A 27,340-nucleotide genomic window follows, 5' to 3' on the forward strand; every position below is an offset into this window, starting at 1 on the left:
GCCTTCAGTTTTCCCTCTTCCTCACCACCCACCACAGTAACCTTAAGGTGATGACTAAACTAAAGGATTCTACAATTCTACCTCATAAAAATCTTTCAAAAATCCATCTCATCTCCAGCCACACCACCGTCATTCAAGTCCTCACCATCTCCCATGGGGACTATGACAGCTACTTCTTATCTCGCTTCCTCACCTCCAATCTACCCCCACACCCTAGAACCATCTCTACAATGTCAATTACTTGATCCCCATGAGCTAATCTGATCACTACTTAAAAGCCTTCAATGAGACGCTAATTGCCTATAGGACATAAACTCCTTCAGGAAGGCTGCAGGCCCTTTACAATCTGACCTCTACTAGAGAATTGGGTCCATCTTCAGTAATGCTTTATGATCTCCCTTATGATTGTAAGTTTCTCAAAGACAGAGATGCCCCACTCGTCTCCCCATCCACAGAGCCTGGCTCAGTGACTAGCACACAACCAAGGTTCAAGAAATATTTCGTTGTTTTGATGAATGACATAGGAAAGCTTTCCTTTGGAATGTGAGAAGACAGTGAGTACCTCCATATTACTTATGCCATGTTCAGAGCTGAACTTCTAAGCCCTCAGTGACCCCCTCCAAGAAGGCGAGTGATAAAGATGAGGGAAGACAGAGAATTAGCCGTGGGATTCACTGCCAGTGAGACCCTGCTCTTGAATACATGTCCTACATGGCCTACAAACAAAGGAGTCTCTTCCTGTAACAACACGCCCAAGGTTATTACCAGGAGAGGCCCTGTGTGCACTCCAACAATTCTGCCATTAATTCCAAACATTTTGGGGATTGTGTCAGAATCACAGATTTATGAAGAAGCACAAAAAGTCAGTCTCATTTCATTTGTAAACATGGTTCCTCGTGGACTCAAACTGCACTCCAGCTTGATCATTCACCTTACTGAGTTTGATTCCAAAGAACAAAAGGAGAAAAACAGGCCAGCACACAGCTGACTGCTGAGGATACATGGGAATTCATGACAGAGGCAGGCATGTGACTCCCAGGAAGACTTCTGAGAAGGCCTGCGGGGGCGGCATCATTCCTAGAATACATTTCTACACTTATCCAAATTGATCGTTCTGAGAAAAGTGACACTGACCAGACTGAGTAAGTTCTAGCAAATTTTAAGATGTGGAAACTATATCTTCTGGGCACTGCTGGTACAAAGATCTTTTTATGTATATAAATCCATTACTGGTGTCTACCCAGGGAGATCTGGGTACGTACTCACTTTGGGCGAACACGGAAGCGTTAGGGTGCAGGTCTGGGTGCCTTACCATGATGCTCTTGTACATGTTCCCATTGTTGTCCTCGACACTGATGCGGATTATGCAGGTGTCTTCATTCTGTTGGTTGTAAACGGGAGGCAACACTGTCGAGGTAATGGACGTCACGGAGACTGAGCGCTTGTGAATTTTAGAGTTGTTGTTGCAGGACGGAGGGGAAGAGAGGGGGTTCATTAAGGACGACATCCCTGAGGAAGTTGTGTCCATGGAATGGATAGAGGAACATGAGGAGGAAGACTCGGAGAGCTGAAAAAGTGAACACACCCCAGGAGAACATCAGTGTCGGAACCTTGACCAAGGGCGTGCCTCACAACTGTCAAAGCAGAGGTAGATGCTGAGATGAATAAACGTCCATTACTTCCTCTGTAACAGCCCGCAGCACACGCGGATGCTGTCCCCAATGCAAGCTCGCTTTTGGCAGATGCCTATCAGCGACTCCCTACTTGCCCTGGTCCCTCTGCATCCAGGTTTTGCAATTTCCGTTTTTAGCTGGTTTTAAGGAAGTGGCCAGCAGATGGCAGCAAACACCAGAAACTAGAGGCAATATGGCCTCTGGGAGGAAGCTTCAGGGCTGGGGAGAGCCTCACCAACAGTTTATCCAGTCCCCCTGCCTTGAGTGGGAATGCTGCTTAATGAGCCCAGCCAAGATCGCTCCTATCCTGGCTCCACTTCACGATCAGATTTTGTAGCAGGAGAGAAATGTCTGTGCTTTACAAGTTTCTACGATAAGGACCATAGATTATACAGCTCTGCAAGGAATATTAGTCCTGGAAAGGCGCCTGGGGATCACCTGGCCCCAGTCACTCTCTACTGCTGAGGACCCCAAGGCCAGAGAGAAAATTGTCGGCAGCACCACCATGACAGGCTCCCGAATCCCCAGACTCTCATGGCCGGGTTCGCACAGTGAGCACCGAGTCACAGCTCAGTCTAAAGTTGACGAGAAGTGGTAAATGAACATAGTACACCACTACCTTGGTGGCGGTTAACACTGATGTTTGTGATGAGCTTTCACAGATCTCATCTCATGGTGCTTTCACAACTGTCTTGTGAACAAAACGCAGAGCCCTATAAGGGGAAAAAAGACTCGGAGAAATAGAGTGACTTGCCCAAATGGAATACGGCCTAGGAGCAGGTTTCATTACTTTCTACATTTGCTTCTAGAACTAACTGTATATATTTTCACATCTTATATCAAGGACAATTAAGGAATGAGGTGTTATAGTTAATGTGTTTTCCAGTTAACTCCATAGTTACCATGAACAATGTAAAATTACCAAGGAAATGACCCAAAACTCCAAAGGTTGTGTTAAAAAAAAAAGTCACTAAATTGAATCATTTTAAATATCAATTCTTGCTGTAGAAAATTATAAATAATTTCTCAGTGTATGAAGCTAAGTTATACCATATTAATCCTATCGAATATTTTGGAATTCTTTCAAAAAATAAATAACTTGTAAATTTCTTTCATGCCTGTCTGCCTTTCCATGGAAACAGAGTACAGAAATTTAGCATTCTGATCCTTGAGCTTCCAAGTAAAACGGAGTTTACTCTATTTTATTTCCTATGGACTTCGTCCTATGGAATAACTGCACAGGAAATTCCACTGTAGGGTTAGTTTAATTAGAACCAGCAAGCTGATTTGACCACTCTACCTGTGGCTCTATCACAATATGGTTTAGTAACATTTTTGGTCTATTTTTGCAAGTGAATCAACTTTGTGGCTCAATCTGGGGGCCAATAGTTCATCATTTTAACAGCATCACTTTGCCTGAAGGTGCACCACACAGCAGCCAAGAGGGTCCATTTTCCAATTATTGGTTCAATTCTTTCGCCTCCCTGTTCTTCTATATAAATCCCTTTTCCTCGGTTGGATTTTTCTCTGTTAATGACTTATGAGTAGGATAAAGCCTTGAAGATGCCTGGGTTACAGCAGCTTTAAATGGACCACCTGATGAAATCCAGTCTTACGGAGAATTTACTATGAGGAGCAAGTGTGAAAATAAATGTGTAGAGGGCGCCTGGGTGGTTCAGTCCATTAAGCATCTGCCTTCGGCTCAGGTCATGATCCCAGAGTCCTGATACCGAGTCCCGCATCAGGCTCCTTGCTTGGTGGGGAGTCTGCTTCTCCCTTTCTCTCTGCCCCTTGCCCCTACCACTTGTTTTCCCTAATAAAACAATAACATCTTTAAAAAAAAAAAAGAGAGAGAAAATAAATGTTTAGAAATCATGAGCAGGGGGATCAAGACAAAGGAATGCAAAGTACACTTCACTGCAAAGAGCCACCTCCTGGAGAACCCTGGGAAAGGCGCAGTGGACATCCTGACGGCTGTGGGATCCAGGGTAGGGAGAGACAAGGGAGGTCACCCAGGTCCCACCAGGCAGTGAGCAAGGGGAACCAGGGCCTCTCCAGCTGACATTCAAGGAGGCTGCAGCCCAGCAACTACTTGCACCCAAGTCAACGATTCAGTTTTAAACCTAGAGAAATTCCTGACTCTGAGAAAGGTTCATTGGAAGACTAAAAATCCGTGACTTGTGTAAGAAACTGAAACACCAGCGTGAAAAGGGAGACGACAAAAAGGACATAGCAAGGGGTATGCAAATGACACACGGTGGGCTCCTGGGTAGTTTGCAAAGGCGCGGTCAGGACCTATGCACACGTCCAGTGTACCGACAGCTGGGACGGGAGGAAATGGACAGGGAGGAATCCCACAAAGATGTGTGCGATACCTCTCTTGTCACTTTTGTCCAATGTCTGCCGTCAGAAAAGGGGGCTACGAAGCGTAAGAACCTGTCAAGAGGTGAATAATGAGGCTTCACTCCAGATTTTAACAAATCCAATGCTACGTATCAAGTCATGGGAAATGATTACATCACTGGTTTAGGAAATACGCCCGAGAAAAGGGAGAACAGACTCATAGGAGTCTGCACAGCTTCTCCTTCATGTTTGGAGGATGTGTCTCTGGATTTCCAAGTAGGAAGGTAAGAAATCCTGCAGGGGCAACACGTGAGACATCACAGCCTGATGACTCCTGAGTGTGAAGTCCGTCTGGGGTCGGCTACCTGTGACAAGGTCACTTGAGGGTTCCCATACTGCTGTTGTTCATAACACAATGTGAAACCAGGCACCAATCCCCTTGTGGAATGGCAGACACAAACAAAATGGGGGCATTCTTCCCAACACTCCACATCACCGGCCTACGCAAAAGCTAAGGGGCCAATAGTCACCCACACAGCAAGTCTGGCTGACCGAAAATCCCCCCCAAATGGCACAAATTCTAGTCATGTCACAGTTGACGTCTCTGACCCAAGCTTTCTGACCAACAGATTGAAGCAGCTGTGTACAGAAGATTACGACACATCGTGTTTCCTTTTTATTTCTCTATGAAGCCATGGTAAATGGAACCTCTCTATGGGAATGGGAATTCTTTATCACCTCTCATCATTTTCTCTTTTTTGGGACATGGCAGATTATATAATTGCTACCAATTCTTTATTTTTTTTTTTAAGATTTTATTTATTTGAGTGAGAGAGAGAACATGAAGTGGGGGGAGGGTTAAGGGGGGGCGCAGACTCCCTGCTGAGCAGGGAACCCGATACGGGACTCGATCCCAGGACTCCAGGATCATGACCTGAGCTGAAGGCAGATGCTTAACCAACTGAGCCACCCCAGTGCCCATGCAATTCTTTATTCTCCTCAGCATCCATGCCATTTGCCCTGTGACCCCACAGTTCCTCCCATTAGAAGGAGTCCCTGTCTCATTTATTTAGGTGAGATTTGGCTACATGATTTGCTTCGGGCAATGAAATGCTGGTCGGTATGACTGAAGTAAAGTCTTGAAACATACCTGTGGAGCTGGGCTTGCTCTCCGGCTCATTTGTCTTAGCATACTAACAGCATGGCCTGGAGAGCCCCATTACTCCAAGAAGAATGAGAGGCAGGGAGAGTAGACCTGGGCCAAATCCATGGCCAAGGGCCAAGCCCAACCCACATCAACCAACCTGCAGATACATGAGAGTGAGTAAGTGGTGGTTGTTTTAAGTCACTGACTTTAGGAGTAGTTTGCTGTGTAAAATGATTGTGGTAAAAGTATGGCTAAGACAAGGTATGACACCAAGAGGTTGACACATCTCTGCCTCTTGACTTTTCACTCCCTCTAAGAAAATCCTACGCCTCCTCAATAAAGCATAACTCACGTACAGGCCACAATCCTTCAGCTACCATTGGATATGGGTCCAGAACAGTATTTCCAAGGTCAGATGAATAAACCAGCACGCTCATTGTGTTTAGACCTGTTTCTATAAGGAATGGGTCCCCAGACTGAACTCGCTTTGACAGCTCTTACAAACATGACTTTCAAAACACTGAAGAGTGATAAACCTGAAAACAGAGATTCCTGTGCGGCAAACACTACACTATGTCAGGTATCTCCATTAGGAACCATGCGAAAAGAATACGCGTATACCTTTTTTTGAGGCTCATCAGGGGTGTCCATGGGAGTGATAGAGCCCTCCTCCGCCTCTGAGTGGTTAGACTCGCAGGATGACACACTGACGGAGTCCATGCTTTCGCCAGAGCTCCCACTGGCAGTGGACTTGGGCTGCTCTTTGGTGGGAGTGCTACTGGTAATGATGTCCGACCCCAGGAAGAGTCTGCAAGAAACACGATGCCAGGCGTTTGGGCTCTTACAAATCTGGAATCCATGATTCAGCAAATGTTTTGTGTTAATTAACCCCTGTTTGGTCAATCTTGCACGCGCTGGCATTATTGGACAATGTTTCCTATAAAGTGTCTCACAGATCATAGTAAACATCTATCGGAACAGGTAATTTCCAACCTCAAAGGAGGCACAGATTGCTTAGCTGGAAGAGGGGCCGCCGTAATCTGAGGACCCTCTAGGTCAACGGTTCTTTATTTTTTAAACATGCTATAGACCACTCTGGCTGGGTCAAAATACCATCACCACATCCCCCATCACTTCCCACCATAAAATGAACTAGGAACGAGGCTAAGGAAGGAGGCTGGCACCGCTTTGGTCAAGGAACCAAAGAGGACAACTTCTGTTTCCAAACATCTGGTGAACTACAGGAAGCTAAACCATTTCACTATAAAACTAGAAGAGAAACATTAAAAACTCATTTTAAAGTTGAGCTTGCAAGACAGGAAGGAAAATCCCTATAGGCCACAAATAAACAGGGAACTGAAAACTAGAAGCAACGAGAGCTAATTCTGCAGCTGCTCTGGGTGCGGAGCGGGAAGTACCAGTCTTGGTAAATGAGGGACAAGGGTTTTAACACAGACATAGGCCCGAAGATGAGGCCTTCTGTTTCTGGTGGGGTGCTGCTGAAGCTGAAACCCCTCGTATAGAGCCAAGACCCTCAAAGGGTAGAAAGATGTAAAAAGGTGGTCTAGAAAAATATCTTCCTACTGGCACAGGGAGACAACGACGAAGCTTATCTGTCTTGGCCTGAGCTTGGGTGAAAGAAAAACGTCTCCCCTGAAATCACGTGTGATCCTGACCAGTACCTCACTCAGATCTGCTACCTATGTGAGTAGGAACGAGGAACTCTCAGACCAGTAATAATCTTGCGCAAACTGGAATTAAAAAAAAAAAAAAAAAAAACCTTTCTGGAGGAATCTACATTCAAACCAGGATACAGAGGATTTTCGGATAAAGATGAGCTCATAATAAAAAATTACAAAATATACACAAGGAAATATCAAAGGGAGTCAAACAAGCACAACAAACAGCAGATTTAGACTCCCGAGAATTTCAGAACTTCTGACCTACAAGAATTTTCAGAGAGAAACTAATAATTTAGTCATTAATTTGACAAATATTTGAGTGTCTACCATGGGCCAGGCTATAAAATAAATATGTTTAAGATAGTAAAGATGTAAGAAAAGAAATTGAAAACAGGAGTTAAGAACAAGATAACCTGACAAAAGAACAGGAAGACGATTTGAAAAAATTTCACTGCTAGAGTGAAAATGTGGTGATTTAAGGGAAAAACTCAGTGGAAGGATTAAATAACCACTAGAAAGAAAAATTGTGAACAAGATGATAGATGTGAAGAAAATCTTCAGAAATCAGCATCAAAATATACAGACATGGAACTAAGAAAGGTTAAAAGACATGGAGATTGGAATAAGAAATGCAGACATGTGCGTAAGGAGAGTTCCAAGAGAAGACAATTGAGAGAGTGGGACAGTGACCTCATCTGAGCAGATGGTGGCTAAGAAGATTCCAGACCTAATGAACTGCATGAATCCTCAGACCCAGGAACCACATCTTGAAGAGGATAAATGAGACCCAATCCTCATTTCATCTGTCTAAGGGGATATCAAAGACAAAAGTAGTTCTTAAAAGCAACAGGGTAGGGGGCGTGATACAAAGGAACAGTAAGTAAACAGATATCAGACATCTCAGAAGCAACAAATGAAGTCAGAAGACATGGAATAATGTCTTCGAAGCACTGAGCGAAAAGAATGGGCCTCCTTGAATTCTATACCCAGCTAAAAGAACTCCAAGAGTGAGCGCAAAATAAAGACATTCCCAGGCAGAGATGGAGAGGGTTGACATGAGCAGATGACAGGGGGAGAAGCAAGAGAAGAAGGGTAAAATGTAAGGAGCAACACATGTAAAGAAACTAGCACATGCAGCCAACCCCAAACGCGCACTGGCTGTATAAAATAGCAGTAGAAATGATGAGCTTGATTTTTCATTATTTCAGGCATTACCTGCTCAAGATCCAAGACCTGGGGCACATCTTTATTCTGCCTCATCTCCAGCTGCCCGCCCCCGCCCCCTGACCTCTTGTCCTGTTTTCCATGTTGTCTTCTTTCTGGGACCTCCAAGCACCACCGGGGCTAGAGGAGAAAGAGCTAAACTCTGATCACAATTCACAGGAGAAAAAATAATGCCGCTGTTGTACTCCTCCGTGAATTCTGAGTAGACCTCTGAAGGCTGGGGATGCGTGGTCCTCAGCCCGCCATCTGAGAGTCTAGCTTAGAATGACTCTGCTCAAAGACGAAAGAACGATCTTCCATTTGTACAACTCTATGAGGTCAGTTCTGCTTTGTAAAGGCTAATTCTAACTCAATACTAGGCATCTCTGACCTTCAGACCAAACATGTCTTCCCCAAAGGCCCCCAAATTCTTTCCAACTCTTTGGAAAATGGGTCATTAAATGTGGGGAGAGCAAAAAGCACATTTACCATATTTTAAAAAATGTTAAGATGATAAAATATTTTGGAAATTGACAGGTATACAAATACCCTTATATGTATAAGAAATACGATGGGTGACATGGTGGCCTGTTTCATTCATGATAAATGTTCCAACTCAACTGCAGATACCAAACATTAAATCCAAGCATCTCAGCAAGATTTCACCAAGGAGAGACACGTACTCAATGTCGACCACACTTTATGCAGCGCACTGCGCCCTGATGACCCTGCTTCCTCCTGGATTTTATAGGACTGTCCCTGTAGGGTTTGTGCATGAGCCAGAGTTGGTGCAGAGAGAGGACCCAGGGGCCAGCACAGTACAGAGGGATGGCTGGGGTGGAGAGGGGTAGTGGGAAGCAGTCAAATAAAATGTGTCTGCAGGAGTTACTGCGTAAGGACACGGAAGGAAAAGCAAGAGGGCCAAAGTGGTAGCACTTAGGATTGGATCCACCTGTGCTCACTGCCATAGCAGGTCCAGAAATTTCCAATTATTTCTGATGCAGAAGACTATTGAGATGCCTGGCATTCCCTGAGTCACCTCACAGGGAGCCTGATTCCCTCTGTAGGTGTTGCTCTTACCAGCTGACAAGGCTTGGTCAGGCCCTTGGGTTATCTCAAAAGAGAGTGCTTTTCTCCACCATAATTGCAGTGATGAAAAGATATCAAGATGCTATGGAAAATTCTATCGAGGTCAATCTACAAGCTCATAAATCTAGTGTACATGTCACGTGCAGGTAAAGGCAATGGAGAAATTTGAAGCAGGTGCAGGTGAGAGAGGGTGCCATGGGCTAGGGCAGATACCTTAGAGTATCAAATAAAGTGGCTGGGGGAAGGCTCACTGAGAAGGTGACATTTCTTTTTTTTTTTTTTAAGAATATTTATTTATTTACTTGACAGAGAGAGATCACAAGCAGGCAGAGAGAGAGGAGGAAGCAGGCTCCCCGCCAAGCAGAGAGCACGATGCGGGACTCGATCCCAAGACCCTGAGATCATGACCCAAGCCGAAGGCAGAGGCTTAACCCACTGAGCCACCCAGGTGCCCCGAGAAGGTGACATTTCAACAAAGGTCTGAAGGGAGTGAGAGTGAGTCCCCTAGCCATCGGGGGACCAGTGTTCTCAGCAGAAGAAATGGTATACTGAGCATGTTCAGCAAGGTCTGTGCGGCTGGAATGCAGACTGGAGAGAGCCGGGAAAGATAAGGACAGACAGGTATGGGCCAGGCAGGCAGGCCTGGGATGACACTGCAGTTTCTGAAGAGTCCTGAGGACCACAGTAAGGATTCCTGATTTTACTCAAAGGGAGGAAGGTATTATGAAGTTAGCCATGGAGTGTCTCTTGCATGCCTAGCACCTAGCGGGGCATAGAGCCATGAGTGTCATGGACAAGGCTCCTGCTCTCCGGTGGCAAATGCTCCACCACAGGAAAGAACCAGTGTGACGGAGAGGGACAGGGGCAGCCAGCAGTGTCAGAGAGGGGGCTCTCTCGGGAGGAGACCCTGTTGCCAACATCTGAAGGACCCAGCCACAGAGAAAGCATGTCAGACCAAAGAAATGTCCAGTGCAAAGGCCCTGAGGCAGGAACAAGCCTGGTGTGGTTGATGGATGGCTACAAGATGGGCATGGCTGGATCCTAGAGAATGAGGGGCAAGGCTGGATGGTTGGGGGAAGATCATGAAAGCCCTCCTAAGCTAGGGTAAGGAGTTTGGGTGCTATATTCAAATAAACCATCAGGAAGTTTTGAAGCAAGGAAATATAATCTGGTGTATGTTTTAAGAGACTATCAGGCTATTTGGGGGAGAATGGATCACTGAGCAGGGCCAGGGCCAGAAGCCCGTTAAGACTGTTGCAAGAGTGGTCCAGGCCAGCAGATAACAGTGGGTCATACCAGAGAGAACAGTGGAGAAGAAGGAAGAGATTTAGTAAGTTCATGACACAAAGGTCAACTATTTAACCGGTGAGTGAACCAGTCTTCACTTCTGCCCTGGCTCAGGGCTGCAGTACTGAATATCCTTCTGCTCCCCCACGCTAACAGGACCCTCTGGGGGCCCCAGGACCCCCAGGCGACACTCACAGGCTGAGCCTCTTCACCATGCTCTTCCGAGGCTTGGGCGACGTGGCACTGGCGTCAGCAGCTGCTTCGATCTCACAGGACAGGGCGTAGCTGGGGAACAGGAGAGGGGATGAGGTCAGAGCTTGAGAAGAGAAGAACGGGTTGAAATTCACATAACCTGCTGATTCTGTTTTAGAGGAAGTCTCTGATGACTCAAAGTAAAGATATATATACCATGTTGTTCCCGCACCGATGTCAGAGGGGATGGACCTCATGACCAGATGTTACAAATTTACCTGGGCACCTCCTGCCCTAATCCCCGTGCTGGCCTACGGACTGAGCCCCTTCAGGGCTACATGCCTCAAAAAGGAACTTGTGCCTTTTGGCAGCACCGAAGACCAACTCCACTCTGTTTCTTGACCATTCTCATCCCACTACTAAGCCAGGGGGAGAATTATTTCTTGTCTGCTACTCCCCCCCATTACTCTGTGTATGTGTGTACATGTGCCCAACTTTTTATCTAAGAGAAACGGAAGACAAGACTTTTGTAAACTGTCTAATCTTTAGTGAAGAGACATAGTCGGTTATATTATTGGTAAAGATATTTGAATATGATTTTTATTTGCTAAAACACCCTAAATTTAAAAGACTCCAAATTCAGACATCTACATGCCAGGCAGATAGAACTTCCCTAAGCACAAGAGGGATTTATATGTGACTTGAAATGTCTTTTATGAAAGCTCATAGCTCTGACTAGTGGCTGTATCTGGCTTTGGGGTGGTGTGGAAGGGTGAGTGTGGTCAACGGTAGCTTGGTAAGCTGTGAATTATGTGGAAACCTAATGATTTATCATGTGTATCATGCTCACATGTGGGTATTCACTGATAGACGAATTTTTCAAATATTCATTAAGCTCTAGATGTGGTTATAAAAAGGAAGGAAAAAATGGGATATATTTAGCAAGATTCCTCTCATTAAAAAGTCAATTATAGTAGGGGCGCCTGGGTGGCTTAGGGGGTTAAGCCACTGCCTTCGGCTCAGGTCATGATCTCAGAGTCCTGGGATCGAGCCCTACATCAGGCTCTCTGCTCAGCAGGGAGCCTGCTTCTCTCTCTCTCTCTCTGCCTGCCTCTCTACTTGTGATCTTTCTCTGTCAAATAAATAAATAAAATCTTTTTTAAAAAAGTAAATTAAAACAACTGACAAAAAGTTAATTATTACAGCTGATATTATGATCCTCAACTTTCTGATCCAGATGCCCAGTCATGGGATTATCTGCTCCATACGTGAGAAGGATGGACACATAGAGAGGAAGTTCACTCATACATACCGACCATCAGATCAGAAATATAAGGAGAGGTAGTAGGAAAGGTAGTATTTTCTACATGGCAAAGAAAGAAGTCTTCATCAAGCAATGACTACTGAATCAAGGTTTTGTTTTAATGTAAAAGAACCAATCTACTCTGGGATTTTAAAAAAAAGGACCTCAGAAATCATCTCTCTTCCAATGAGGGAACCGAGGCGTAGAGAAGTTATAAGAACCACATTGAGGGCTGAGGTTGTAGAGTCAAGAAGACCAAAATTTATAATCCAAACTCTATTGCTGGCTAGTTCAGTTATTCTCTGAATCTCAATTTCCTCACTGGCAAAATACTTACTTTGCTGTCGATTTTGCTCTCCCCGATGATAAACTTTCAAGGAAATCCCCTGGTCTTATGGCAGGGGTTAGCAAATATTTTCTGTAAAGCACCAGATGGCAAATATCTTAGGCTTTGCAGGCTATATGGTCTCACTTCCAACTACTTAACTGCCTTTAAAGCATGAAAGCAACCATAAATAAGATGTAAATGAATGGGCTGTATTCCAATAAAACTTTATTTATGGATACTAAAACTTGAATCTCAAATATCTGTTCCATGTTATAATCTTCCTTTCCCTCTCTTTTTTTTTCTTCCAACCATTTAAAAATATAAAAACATGCGGTGGGCCGGACAAGGCCTGCAGAGTCTAACCTGCTAGACCACAGGGTAAGACTACCCCCCTGCTGGGTGGACATTCAAGGCACTGGAGTTAATGTACTTTTCCGTACTTGTCAACCATGATTTTGAAACCTGTCCCTTGTGTCCCAGCTCACCGTTCTTCCAAATGCCAACCATGTCAGGCCACGAAGCCTTTGCTCATGTTCTTCCCTCTATCTAGAATGTTCTTCTCCAGTTCTCCTGGTGAAATCTTATCTCTCTTCAGAGCCTAATCCAAATGTGCACACCTTTCTGATGATCTCCCCTACTTCCCCCATCCTTGGCCAAATTGTTCCTGCCCATGGATCCTGTAGCACTTCTGTTACCTGCTAGATTTCAATTCTCCGTGAATCTGTCTCTCCTTCCCAACTGAGAGCTCCCTGGCAAGCTGGTACCAATGAACAAAAACGACAAACACGGAGCCGATGGAGGCGGCCATAGTGGACGTTGATGAGGACGTTGATGATCAGCACTTGAACAACGCTTTTCCAAATACAACCTCATTTAATCCTTACAAACACACACTATGGATGAGCATTCTGAAGACCAGGCACAATCAGCGACTTGTTCAAGGTTACAAAGATAGATGGTAGAGCAAGAATCTGAAAGCACACCTTCTAATGCCATCCAGCCAGCCTCTCCTGCTACACCACGCTCCTTCGAAAACTGAGGTTCTAGAATCTAGGAGCTTCTCACTAAATAGTTGCTGAAAAAAATGGCCCAATGAGGAAATGGCGGTAGCGTTTCTCTCACCGACACCGTAGCTCCACCCTGATGGACAACACGTGTGCCTACCTCTCCTCCTCGGTTAGGAGCTGCTGCCTCTGGAACCACTGGATGAACTTTGGGTCTGGTGTCATACAATAGCTGTTGCAGGCAGATTGCAAGAGCTTGATTTGGGCAATCACTTCAAATTCCTACAGCAGACAGAACGCCAAACAGAAAGTAAATAGGAAGGCTGACCCAATATCCCTCTTTTCAACATGAAGGCACACCACATTAGGATACACAATGGAGAAAACCATCTAGGATGACTCTGAAGTCCTGCCTTTCTTAGAAATAAGAGAACTGAGCAACTCTTAAAAATTCTAACTCCAAATCCCTGCAGGCTTCGTAGGCTTCTCAATCCTCCCGTTCTCCTTGAAAAAGCAAACTGATGCAACTGAAACAGGCTGGCAGAGGAACCCAAACTAGTTATTACCCAAGGCCACGGTGGCTCCCTTTTTCTCTTTTATGTTTTCATTCTAGGGACAGAAAACTAAGTTTACAAAGTTGTGTACTTTTAAAGTGTATTTTAAGTTTCCATTTCTATTTCCTAAAAGAGAGAGAAAAAAGTTACTTTAAGTCAGGAGGCCCCTATGTTGCCCATCACCATCTTTTTCAAGCCTTATCCCTCAGTAAATAAGTTTTGGTAGGGCTGGATGTCTAAACAGTCAGGGGCCTCATAAACTTGAATGTTTGGATTTCCCGAATCCTTGGGTTTTTACTACTCCAGTAAATCCTTTAACGAAATCTTTTAAAGCTCACAAGAGAAGCAAGTATATAATCATGTCCAAAATTATTTATCCATCTTTAGATGCTTCAGTAAAGATTTTTTTTTTAAGTCAGCAAAGGGTATAAGCCTTAGCTTTAGGTTTGAAGCTGAAATTTTCCAGAAGTTTAACATGCTAGTCTTAAAAGGGAAGCAAGTACCATGTAGTACTCTCTGATTCTGAAGTTAAAGGACAAAGATGGATAACTCTGGAGGCCGGTTAGTGACCTTGTTTTATTTTTACAGGACACGACAGAGGAAATTCAACAACAGCCAGGTTCTGTGGGAATCAGCTTTCCATTCAGTGACTTCAGCTCTTAGTCTCAATATCCTCAAGGCATATTTATGATCATGCTGAAGAAGAAAGTATACGCTACCAGGGACAGAAGACTTACATTTGTCTGTCTTAGCATATCTTGTTAGAAATAAGCTCAGCCTAGTGGGCTCCCGAAGGCTTGGTTTTAACCCACGGTCACTTCCTCCTGGAAGTTTCTCTGACCCCACCAGCTGGGGATAGATGCTCTTCCTCCATCTTCCTAAGATACCCACGACTTCCGCTCACAAGCCCTCATCAGTTATACTATAACTGCCGACTTGCCTACCTTCCTCCTGGTCTGTGAAGTTTATGAGGGTGGGGAGCACTGGGTTTTCTCTGCAGCAACCCCCAAACCTATCAGAGTGCTTGGCCCATGTGAGGTACACCACCAATATTTGGGAAATGAAAGAATCAAAGAACGAAGGAATGAGTAAGCTTCCTCAGTCATTCCTTTGCTCACTCATTTTCCTTTGCGTCATTTAAGTATCTATTTAAACACACCATTTGTATATTAAAAGAAACGTGAGTTTTGCAGGAGCAGGACCGGGTTTGCAGCCTGGCTGCACTACCAGGTGACCCTCGGTCCCTGGGGCCAGGTTTCCACATCTGGGAATTGAGGAAGATAAAACCTATTTCATGGCACTCTGGGGGACTATTACACAGGTTCACACAAGGCACAATCATATATAACTGCTTGATAAACGCAAATTTTTTTTTTTTTTTTTGCTTCTACAAAGAAAGCCTTAAGTCCCCGTTTGTCTTTTTTCATGCCCAGATGAAGTAAAATGGAACACTGCAGCCAAGACCTTTACTTACCCTTCTCCTTTTCTCAAAGTTTATCAGCCCACCCTGAAAGAAATTAAATAAAAAAAAAAGTGACAAACCAAGGCACTTCGAAATACAGCCCTACATTGTTCTATGAATCATTACAATAGATCCCAGGGATGCTAAAGTCACAATGATCAATGACACTACAGTTCTGGCTATTATGGAGGAAGAGAAGCACCGTCTGCTTTAAGAAAAACATTCTTTGAATTCTAATAGGTCAGGACCGGCAGACAGCCTTCCCATAAGATGTCCAAAACCAACTAAAATAGTAACGATAATGAAGTTACAATTCAGAATCCAAATACATTTGTAGAGCCATTAAAGGCAAAAGCTTGAGTAAATGTTCCATTTACACTTTACTTCTTGACCCAAAGCAACAAAAACAGATGGTCATTGACTCACACTGGAAACCAAATTGTCAATGGTTTATCAAAAGGGAAGTTGCTTCTACATAGCGTTGTAAAAAGTTAAGTTTCAATTCTTCATCCCCTAGCTCCTGTTCTCAGTAGGCTGAATATAACTTCTAAATCCTTGGGCACTCCCCCAAAATTCCCCAGTGCTAATGAGCGTTTCCTGAGATAAGCTGAGGCAGAGGACATGAAGAGACAGAGCTCGGGAAATGCAAAATGAATGCCCACAACATTATGGCAAGCTTGGAGGGAGGCACATGCAGAACCACCACCAGGCCTGCTAACTCGGATAGAGTAGAAGCAGACTCATCACATGGGAGAACCAGGGAGGAGATGGAAACTTAGATCTACAAGCAATCCTTAAATCTCACTTCAAATGTCAATTTTCTTCCAGTTAATATTTTATTACAGCTACTGACAGGTAGCTTAACTTTCACTTCTCTTCCCTCAGAGAGAGAAAGAGCGTGCACGCGAGAGAAAGCATAAAAGTGCCTCAGGGCAGGTAATTATATGAAAAAAAGAAAAGAATAATTAAAAATCCACAAATCTGACCACCTCCCTATTCCACCAAGTAGAATGTTAGGGCACATCACCCCCTCAGCCCTACCTGCCCACGTGCTACTCAACATCAAGGACTTTCTGGAATCAACTTCGTCTACAAGGCCCTGCCATCACCCGCCTCCCCATCCTCGCACCTGGAACGGACTGTGACCTCCCCCATCTCTCACTGCCTTTCTGTCTGAATTCCAAGTACTTCCATAGTCACTGCCAGCCGTGATACATAGCTTCCGCTGGCTTGTGAGTCACTTGGGGTGTTACTCTGATTTGTATTCCTCACAGCATCTAACAAGTGCTGCGTACATAGTGGGCGCTCAACAGATACCAATAAAGCGAATTTCTCTCTTGGGTATCCAAGTCACCATGTGCAAACAACTCACCTCGATATAGTCCTGAAGAGCAGTGTCAAGCATGGTGAGGTCAGTCAGGAAGGTGCCCAGGTAGGGCACAGTTCCCTGCATCACACCCTGAGGAGCAAAGCACAGCCAAACGGCCTTTGTCATGACTAAAAAGTGGAAGGGTTTCAGGAGCCTCCATGCCAGAGCGAACGCACATATTGCTGGCTAGATTTGCCAAGTGCCTGTTCATAGATGAAGGCAGCCATCTTTGAACGGCCAGGTAAGCCTTGACAGCATTCGGAGAAAATGAAGGACTGCTGAAGACCGTTAGTGTTAACCCCCATGAATGAAATTTTTAAGATTTTTTAAAAAGGATGGGAACTCTATCACCTAATCTCTAAGTTTCAAAGTTATGAAAATAGGCCCCAAAGCCAGGAGATCATACAAGTATGTTCAAGAGTGTTCATGGAGGAATCGTATTTTGCTTAGGCAGTTTCAAGGGTTGGTTTTTCTCTTTCAGAGTGTGTGGGTACTCCTGGGATTTGGAATGGCCTCACCATTGGTGAGGGTGGGTAACTGTACACTGGGGAAGAGTGTATACCACAAAAGCATAGGGTGTCACTGTCAAAATGGCCTCTTGGGGCGGGGGGGGTGGGCAGGGCGCCTAGGCAGCTCAGTCGGTTAAGCGTCTGCCTTCGGCTCAGGTCATGATCCCAGGGTCCTGGGACTGAGGCCTGCATCCTGCTCCCTGCTCAGTGGGGGGCCTGCTTCTCTCTCTGCCTGCTTATTCTCTCTCTCACTGTCTCTCTCTCTCTCAAATAAATAAATAAAATTTTTCTAAAAAAATGGCCTCTTGGGCTAGGCTTCCAAAGGAGAGAAACGGGAAAGGGGAAAATTGTAATTCTGAAGTAGAAAATCTGGCAAAATATTTTAACTAAGTGAGGAAGGTTAACATCCACATCTTTGACAGGATGTGACGAGAATGGCACTGCCACTTCTGTGACATGCTTCCCCCAAATCCGTAACCTCGGCCTATGCACCAGAAAACAACAGATGCACTCTGATCGCAGGACATTCTAAAGATACCAGGACGGTATTCCAGAAGACCGTCAAGGTAAGGAAACAAGGAGGACTGAGAAACTCTCACAGAGCAGAGGGGCCTGGGGAGACAGGATAGCGTCCTACTGCGTGGTCCCCTGGTCTGGCTCCTGGAGCAGAAAGAGGGTTCTCATGCAGGAGGGGTGAAATCCCAATCAAGTGTGGATTTCAGTTCACAGCAGCAGGCCGGTGTGGGTGCCTCAGGCTTGACAGAGGGGCCATGGCTAGAGAGGGTGTTGACAATGGGGGACACAGGCTGAGGGCATCACAGAAACTCCATGTACTATCTGGAACTTACCCGTAAACTTCATAGTAAAAAGTTCATTTTTTTTTTTAAACTGTCCCTTGGAAATGAAGATAGAATCACTTTAATTGCATGTATATACAGTATTCATCTCATAAAATTTCCTTTGAGAGCATCTCAATTCTCTGTAAGGCCACTGAGGCACTAACCATTTTAAAGAGAAAAGAAATAGTGGCTTCCGTGGATACCTTCTCCTCACTTCCCTTCAGGTACTTAGGACATTCTGGAAGAAAACACAGCCCCAGCCAGGACAGGACCAGGTTGCTCCATGGGAGGCCAGCTATCTTGCTGGCCAGAACTGACCGGAGAGGTTCACCCCGAGGACTCGCGCTCAGGCGCAGTCTGTCCTTCCCTGTTATGTGCACAAGGTCTCACCCTGAACTAAAATAATCTTTTTTAGAAGCTATTTTTAACTTATCTTTGAACAACCAAAAAAAAAGTCTGAAATGCTGTGAAACATTTCACAGGCTTTATGGTACAGAAGAGTCCTATCATTCAAACACAACATTTCTGATTTATGTCCAGCCTTCCAAAGGAGGAGAAAATCCTCCCAAAGCAGGGATGAGAAGATCTAGAGGTTGTCAGTCTCTAATTTCCTCTCTCTTTGGTTTTCCCCCTCCCATGCTAAAAGGAGAGTTTTTAAAATAAAGCTTTAAGATAAAGCTAAAGATAATAACTATCTTTCAGTCTTAAGGAAGGAAGTGTTCCTTCAAGTACTGAAAAACTAGAAAAAGGTTGGTTAGTCCTTGGGATTAGTGTGGAAAGCTGGGAAATGGAGAGCGGGTTTGGAACAAATGACAAGGTCTGTCAGCACACAGACCAAGTCCTCCTGGGAGCAGACAAACGCTCTTTCCTCGGCACCCATGTCCTAGGCCACCGTGAGTCCAAAGTCGAGTACAGGAGGTATTTCTGATGGGGAACTGAAGCCCAGGAGGTCTCAAGGCCAAGAGAGCAGCAGCTTCTAAGTACAGGAGTGGGTGGAGGAAGACAGCAAGAGGGAAGGGAGTCTACCTCCGGCAGACTTCGCCCCTCACCTCTAGAAGAAAAAAACGTTCCGGAGAACACTATCCTTTGCGACTCTAGGTGTTTATTTCCCACTGGGTCAAATGGGAGTGACAAGATGTCTCCTACAGACCCCCCAGCGCTGTGGAGAATAAATAAAGGACGGAGAACATTCTCGAAAGCAGGGGCACCCTGCAGATCGAAGGTGCTGGGGCCATGCAGGAGCCCCACCGCCCCCACAGGGCTGCTTTCTGATGGGTCCTCAGGGAAGACCGAGGGCCGTACGTACCATATCCTTCTGGAGCTGAAGTCTCCTCTGGGTCCGCTTCTGGTTTTCTTTCACACTGCTGTCCAGGTTTGCAAACTTTGAGGTTCCTTCCTAAGAAACAGAAGCGCACACAGAGGAGAGTGATGGTGAGTGGCAGCGGAGGGAAGAGAAGGGGCCTGCCTGCAGGGCAGAACCAAGAGGGCTCCAGCGGGCTCGGGCTGAATTACGTCCATGTCTGGCGGGCTTGTTGTGGGCAGTCAGTGTGCAGTAAGATCTGGTGGCCTCGGGGGATCCCGTCTTCCCCCTGCTTTGTGAGAACCACCCCTGATTTGGTGATAAAATCAATGGTCAACACCAGGCCCGCAGTTCCGAGAACCAGAGGCCACTTCTGCACATCCCATGTTTCTCCAGGACTAATCACATGCCCCGGAAATGAAGAGCTCTTCCTCAGGACATGTTGTGATTTCTTGCTCTTGGCCTGAAATACATGTGCCAGCACTCTGTGAAGGAAAAGGGATTCTTTCTGTGGTTATTTCTTAGCTAAATGAAACTTCTGTGGCGGAAGTTTTCTGAGGAAGTCCTGTATCGCGGAACAACACGAATCTATGAAGGCCAGACCTTTGCCTACTTGTTCTCCCCCATGTTCCTCCCCTAACCCATCCTCCCAAGTTACTTTTCTCAGACCCAGGACTCCTACGAGTCAATCCTTCCTCCTGGGGCCTGGGGACGGATGGTTCCCCTTTGTCTGCTCCTGTCTGTTGTCACAACAAACTCTTCTGCGATGGTAACTAAACTCCAGTCTGCTGACTGAACACGGTGCTTTGGGGTTTTGTGGTTTCAGGGTCTTTTAAGTTCTCATTTTCCAGGAACTGTATGGATGGGAGGTATGTTTCACAATTTGGTTAGGGACAAGCGCTCTGGGAGCTTTTCCTCGGTCAGTCTTCCCAGAGTCCGTGATGTTACCAGAACCTGTGACCTTCCCCGACCACACGGTGCAGGAGCGTCTTCTGCAGACTTGGCCTTCCCCACATCAGTGAGGCCCCAGGATCTTCTATCGTTCACCAGCCCTCACCTGGGTCCAGAACCCACATGACTCACAATCTACTTTAAGTCTCCCTGTCACGAATGATGATAAGGAGCAGTAATGTGGTGCGACCTCCAGCGTATAGCTTTTCCTGGGCATGAATGAAAGCCACCTAAAACGTGCCATTTCCCAAGCGAAGGGATGGCGAGTCCTCCCCAGTTCTTGAGAATTGGCTTGTTGTGACAAATCACTTCTGACTTAAAGGCAAGTGTTCATCCCTTTCCTGTGTGGGTCCCTCTGGTTCCCTTCCAGCTTCTTGGTCACTGGCAGAGGCACGACGTGTGGAAGTCACAGAAGACAGATCTCAAATTCTTAAGAAGAATTTCTGACAAAGTTAAAAGGCTCCCGAGAACCAAGGAATAGCAGAAAAGGAAAGGAAGAGCACTGGGGACAGCCTCCGCGCTGGGAGCGGGGTGAAGACCCGAGGTGGGGCCTCGCAGGCCTGCGGATTCCATGACTTCATGATTTCGAGAGAGTGAGACTCCATTGCTGGCTGGGTCGCTGAAGACGCGGCCCAGCGGCAGTGCTTCCAGATGAGGTGGCAACCCAAAACCCACGATTCGTCATATCCATCGGTGTCCGTTTTCTCCTTCCTTGGCCCTAAAGCTTTTGCTCTGCAGCTCTCACACCACCAATCCCCTGAAACCCCTTGGAAATTTTCCGACAGCATCACGCTGTTCCTTCCTTCTGACTCCTTTTCTGGCCCCGCTCATGCTCCTAGTGTCTCTTCCTTCTGCCAAAGTCACCTTCTTGTTTTGTGCGATAATTGGGTCTTTGGAAACGTCTTCCTTAATGATTGCCTGTGTTTGGATGAATTCCAAATTGTTCCCTCTCCTTCGATCAACCTCCTGCTCCCCTCCTGTATCTTTCCCCCTCTGTCGTCCTCCTTTCTCTCTCTCTAGTGAAATTTTCTTACCTGAGTCCCATCTTTTCTCTACCTCTGTGAGTTCAGGTGCTCTCACCCATCCTGTTCCCGGGCCTCAGAGGGACACAGGCACTGGATTCTTCTCAGTGTTAATGGTAATAATCTGAATGGGCCTTCAGAGTCCTAACAACCTTCTGCTCCAAAAGCAACTAGACTGTGTTTTAGGGCTTTCCTACACATACGTTTCCACCAGAGCCAAATTCCTGGGCCTTTCTCACAGTTGTTTACATCATTTCCACCCAGGAGAGGTCTCACCCAAGAGTCCCAAGGACCAGAACAACTCGGTGGCCTTCTGCTTTCCTGCTGCTTTAACATTTATGGACTCTACAATTCACCTGCTCAGAGTTATCCAAGTTCACTGTCACAGGTTTAAGGTAACCTGTGATAAAAATAAAAACAAACAAACAAAAATAAAAACAAAAACATTTTCCCCAACAATTAAAATGAAAACCTTGGTTTTTGTTTTGTTTTGTTTTGTTCTTTTGTTTTAGATTTTTGCTAATTATTATGTTGCCTCAGCTAGCATATCATAGAGGTAGAACATTCCATCTACCCGGAAGTAGAGGAGAAGACCAGTCTTTAAGACTAAGATTATCCAACTGTAAATCAGTGTCGGTCCAGGAATGGCACATTAAAAACAGAGACCAGCAGTTTTTCTCAGTCGTTCTTTTGAGACCCTAACTACCTCGATTCTTTTTTTTTTTTTTTACAACATGCTGAGAATTAACACTCAGAATTACAGACTTCATATGAAGAATGATCAACAAAGGTGACTGGAAAGGGACCTACATATACATACAGCCTGCCCAAAATATTACACCCTCATAATGATAATGCACAGACCATAGGAATTCATAGCCAAGTTTTTCATTTCTTTGGGAATGGTGCCATGCAGAAGAAATTTAACTTAGAGCACAAGGGCCAACTTCTACATTTAAGAAAGGTTTACGGGACCTTTAATGTCTAGATATGGCTTTGCTTCTAAGGTTTTGGCCAGAACACCGCCACCAGGCAATGGGCTGCACCACACTGACTTTATCTGCGTTGGAAAGATGACTCAGAGCTATTGGGATTTGAATATATGTCTCCGGTTAGTCTAGCTTTGTGCTCCGGACAGGGAGACCACTAAGCCATCTCCTCCCAGCCAGATGAGTTTCCATTTAAAGTCGGGCAATCCAGGGGAATGTGTAGCAAGGAGTAACACGATCTCAGCGAGCACTGGTTAGTGTGCAGTTAATGAGGTAGGCCAGATCCGGGGCCAGACATCGGCACAAACTGCCTTGCTCCAAGAAGGGCTAAGAGGGGGCTGGTTCTCAAAGTCCCGTGACTCTGAAGGCCCACCAGTTCATGTAGTCGAACAGAGTTTCTGAACACACTCTGCATCCCAGGCACCATGTCAGGCATTAGGGCTAGAACAGTGACAAAAAGGACCCAGTTCCTGCCGGCAAGAGGCTTATAGGCCAGCAGGGAGATGGGCTGAGTACCCGGCAGAGCCCACGATGAGACAGGCAGGCAGGAAGAGTAGGACTCAGGAGAGCAACCGTCAGGAAGACCAGAACAGACGCCCTTACAGGGATGACTGACAGGTGTCAGGTAGATGCCTTTTCTTAGGGCCCCCACCTCCACTGGACTTTCGTCCCTACTCCAAGTGTGCTCTGAGCTTGTGTACGTATCCAGTCCTTCACTCACTTTCATTTGTGAGGCGTCCTTTGGCTTTGCGTGCACACAGCATGCCAAATTCTAAAATCACATTTGCATAGTGCTTTCAGATATTTTATCTTAGTCAAGCTTCGAAATAATTCTCTGAGGTCAGTGGACTAAATACTATTAACCCCAATTTATAGAAAAAGAGACTACGGACAAGGATCTTATCCTCTAATTGCCCAGCTCAGGGCTATGATAGCGCAAACCCTATGATTTTATAATTGTCTACTTCCCTGCCTCCCCAGTGAAATGCGATCTCTTTCGGATCGGAGACTGCCCTCAGTGTGGCTGCACCTTGGCCACTTAGCGGCACATTGCGAATGCTCAATCGATGATTGTTCAATTACCGATTTACCTTCTCTGAAAAGTTTTCTCTGATCGACCCTGCCCCTTACTCCCAAGTGGCCAGAAAAAACATTTTTATGCCCGTGTGATGAAGGGACAGGTTTTAGAGTCTCAGAGGTAGGGTTCACATTCAAGCTCCACGACCTACCTGCTGTGTGCCTTACGACATGCCGCTTACCTCTCTGAGACTTGGCCATGTGCAAAACAAGGATGATAAAATCTACTTTATAGAAAGGCTGTGAAGATAATATCTGGCCTATGTGCCCCTCTGATGACCATTCACAACCTGCTATTTGTACCTTTATTTGACTACTTATTCTCATTTAGTGCCTCCAACCACCAGCCAGAGGGTGAATTCTTGAGAACAGGTTCTGGGTCGGTCACCTTCATACTCCCAGAGGCCGCTCCAACGTTTCACGAATATTGGACATTCAACAAATGTCTGGAGAAATAAAATCAACCAAGCTACACTTCTCCCTTCCTATGGTTCTGGAAGTCAGCACTCACTTGGCGTTCAATAAATATGGCTGATGGCTCCATGCAACTTGGTCCACATATGGGACGTGGAATTGCAGGCTTGGCCTCTGTCACCCTAGAAGACGTTCTGCTGAGAAGGAATATTCCAGGGCCTCTCACCGACCTCGCCGCCTGCACTTGGCGTCTGCAGAGCGGCTTGTTAAAGGGATACACTCATGAGCACAAGTTCCACAATCTGGTTGTGCGACCGTGAAGCTGCAGAGCTGGACGTTCAGTTTTCTCAGCCCGGACTTTCTTCAATTCGCCCTCAAGAACAAAAGTGCTGCCTTCTCGTCGCTGTAGGCTATCATCAGCGGCGGGGCCTGACACCCCCCACCAAAAGCCTCACCTTCATCAGAAGTTCCCGGCTGGTCAAATGGTTATTATGGTCTGAGAAGATATCTGAAAGTTCTTCAAACATCAGCATCCGGTCCCTGGGAGAGAGATGAAGAAAATATTCACAAGGAGTCAGTGAAAGGCCCACACCTTTGGCTGCGCTGCCTTCCGTTACCTGTGGCTACAGAGGGACTGGACTCATCTCAGGAGCAGAGAAGAAGCCAACGACTTTCCATGCTGGCTGGGTTTGGTTTGTTTGTTTGTTTTTACAGGTACACATGGTCACCTATGTGAAGGAGGGGTGGTTCCTAACCACAGATGTTATAATCATAAATAAGGAGAGTTAAATTGGGGCATCAAGTTGTTCAACTGGGACATGTTCTTTTAAAAAAAAAAAAAATCTGTCTTAGCAATACCCACAGAGCCCCGTGGGTTCTGAGAAATCCTGCTGGCCAGCCCCCTCCTCTAGGGGTGAAGATGCCAGGGTCAGGGGTTTGCTGATGTTTCCATCGCTAAGTGCTGAGCACGGCAGGTGTGGAAGCCAAACTTCCTGAGTCACAGGCCAGCGCTCTCAAATTGGAGTCCGAGTAGATGGAAGCAGAACGAGCTCTGGTCAGGGGACGGGGTTCAAATCCCATGTTCAAATCCCAAACATCAGGGCTCTTGGGCCCAACTGCTTCACCATCCTGAGCTTCCATTTTTCTTATCTATACAAGGAACATACTGAGTCCTGTTGAGGGACCACCGTGAAGGTCAGCAGGATCATCTACCTAAAGCGCCTACTCAGTCCTGTCCCTTCTGGGGCTCCTGTCCCTCTCCACCGGCCTCAGGCTTTTCTCTCCAGCCTCCCAGGGTTACTGAGTGGTGGACTCTGGAGGCAGAGAATTAATGGGGCCGTATCATTCCATAGGCAGCACATCATGATCACGGGAAAGCCATTATTAACTTGTTTTACCATGAGGGTACTATTATTGTAATAAAGAAAACCAGTAAAGCTATTTGTATTTTGGGAAAAATAATTTAGAACTTAATTATATGTGGGCCTAAATAAAGAGAAATAAACAGACGTCTTCTTTGTGCACTGAAAATGATTAGCATTAAGATTACAGGGAAAGTGATCACCAAATAAGGCATCCTAACCTGTCCCTGAATTTAGCAATGAAAACTATGGAAAGCTGATACGAAAGCATCTTCTCGTGACCCCTGTGCAGCATCTCTCTGCTAAAACATGAACCGACCAGCTGAGAAACAAACCAGACACCCACATGGTACAGAATGAGACTTTGAGGTTTGTTTTGAGGTGGAATCATTTAAAAAGCCAGCTGGAAGGATGGGACTCATAGGGCGACCAAGAGATTAAGACACAACTCCATTAATTTTTTTTTTCCACTTGTGTTCTAACCTCCAACGAGCTGTGGAAGAAATCTTTGGCCGGCTAAGTGACTTTCCACAGTGTGCTACTTATCACCCACCAAAGAAAGAGGATCACCTCACGCTGCCATCAGAGAAGTCTGCATCAAGCACAGCAGGTTGAGCCCCTGAGCAACCCCTGCTTTTTGTTTTTGATCCCATGACCGGGGAGCACCAAGGAGGGGCAGGAGAAGGTCCGCGCTACTGAAGATGAGGACTCTGTGTGCATCTGATTGTCCCCTGGTATGTTACCAAGGCCTATCGTCTCCTGATTTTATATGCCCCCTCTCTTTCGTCAGATTTATATGCAAAGGAAAACCAATCAACTAATCTCTCCTGCACATACAAGGTCAGCTGGATTATTCAAGCTGATGAAGAGGAGGAAGAACCTGTGGTGATCAAAAAACTTGCATCAGACTGTGGAAAGCCTCTCTGCCAGGTTTTATCCTGGTAGATAACGGCGTTGTCAGCAGAGCGTGAGCTTTGGAGGCTCCCAGTGGCTGTAGCTTCTATGGCTCTGTAACACCAGGCACTACGATCAGCCACTTCAGTTTTTGTCTACTGACTCATCAAAGCCTTGCGTAATAAATAATTTGACCTCCCCCGAGTCGCCTTTCTTCTGACTGAGAATAGGAGTCCACTGGTCTGCGTGAGTACTCTGCCACTCACTTTTCAGCATAAATTGAGGAAATTCTGGTGTACCAATCTGAGTCTCTTGCAAGTTTGGATCGTGTCGGTCCCTTAGGGCTTAATCAGCTCTGAGTGAACCGATGAAACCGAATGCTTCGACCTTCCACTCCTAAGGACCGAAGCCACCAATCCCACAAGGTCAGGCCTGCCTGGGGGACCAGCTGGCTCCCCTCCTGGCTGAAACAGACTATACCGCACACGTATAGACTGTAAACAGTTTACACATTCTTCCCTGATACAGCCTGACTTCTTGATTAGCTCAACCCCAGCAGACCTGCTGAATGTAAGTGGCCTAGTTAGTAGCCATGACACCTTCCCCAGGTTCTAAATCTGTACTGACAGGAAACCAGAGCTGCCTCCTCATTCACCCTTCCCTCCTCTGCAAAAAGTTCTCCGGTCTACAAGGGAAGCTCTAGGGGAAGGAAGAGAGTAAAATAATAAGGACAATAAGTTGTTAATTGTTCCAAAGGTTCCACCAAGAAATAGGAAAAACACCATAAAATGAAAACAATATAAAAAAGAAACAATACAAAATGAAAACCAATATAAATGTGGCCAGTTGATAACTTTAGTCAGGTGCCTAGGAAGGAACACTTGGGGGTTTTTAATATCACTCAGGTAGCTTATAGCACGCTGAGACAGAAGGAAACAGAATAGATTCTTGCCAAACAGCAAGAACTAATGTCCCATCTACGCACACGATCTGACACAGCTCAGGGCTTTGGAATGTGGCCGAGAAATAACCAGAAGTAACAGCAAACTGCTACAACTTCATCATTCCACAGACTTACCCCTCGGAATCTGGACCATAAGCACATCCTTAAAATCCTCCCCAAAGCCAATAACCTCGGCTCGGGCACACTTTGCCTGATGCGCCTTGACGCCTGCGGCGGCCCCGCCTCAAAACTTATTTTTTTTTTTTTTTTAAAGATTTTATTTATTTGACAGACAAAGATCACAAGTAGGCAGAGAAGCAGTCAGAGAGAGGGAGCAGCAGGCAGAGAGAGGGGGAAGCAGGCTCCCTGCTGAGCAGAGAGCCGGATGCGGGGCTTGATCCCAGC

General features: G+C 45.8%; 1 protein-coding gene across 2 annotated transcripts in view; it reads right to left on the reverse strand.

Annotated features, from left to right (window-relative positions):
* Nucleotides 1-27,340, reverse strand: part of RGL1 (ral guanine nucleotide dissociation stimulator like 1) — a gene marked incomplete at its 5' end in the record, with an annotated part of 159,331 nt that overhangs the window by 8,193 nt on the left and 123,798 nt on the right. For both annotated transcript variants that reach the window (XM_080825006.1, XM_080825005.1), the window contains 8 exons: nt 1,313-1,567; nt 5,785-5,971; nt 10,620-10,709; nt 13,412-13,533; nt 15,280-15,312; nt 16,640-16,726; nt 19,291-19,380; nt 24,193-24,277. In XM_080825006.1, the coding sequence (XP_080681132.1) occupies nt 1,313-1,567; nt 5,785-5,971; nt 10,620-10,709; nt 13,412-13,533; nt 15,280-15,312; nt 16,640-16,726; nt 19,291-19,380; nt 24,193-24,277 (949 nt within the window). The remainder of the gene's footprint in view (nt 1-1,312; nt 1,568-5,784; nt 5,972-10,619; nt 10,710-13,411; nt 13,534-15,279; nt 15,313-16,639; nt 16,727-19,290; nt 19,381-24,192; nt 24,278-27,340) is intronic.

This window comes from Martes martes (assembly GCF_963455335.1).
Source record: "Martes martes genome assembly, chromosome: 15".
Classification (NCBI taxonomy): Eukaryota; Metazoa; Chordata; class Mammalia; order Carnivora; family Mustelidae; genus Martes; species Martes martes.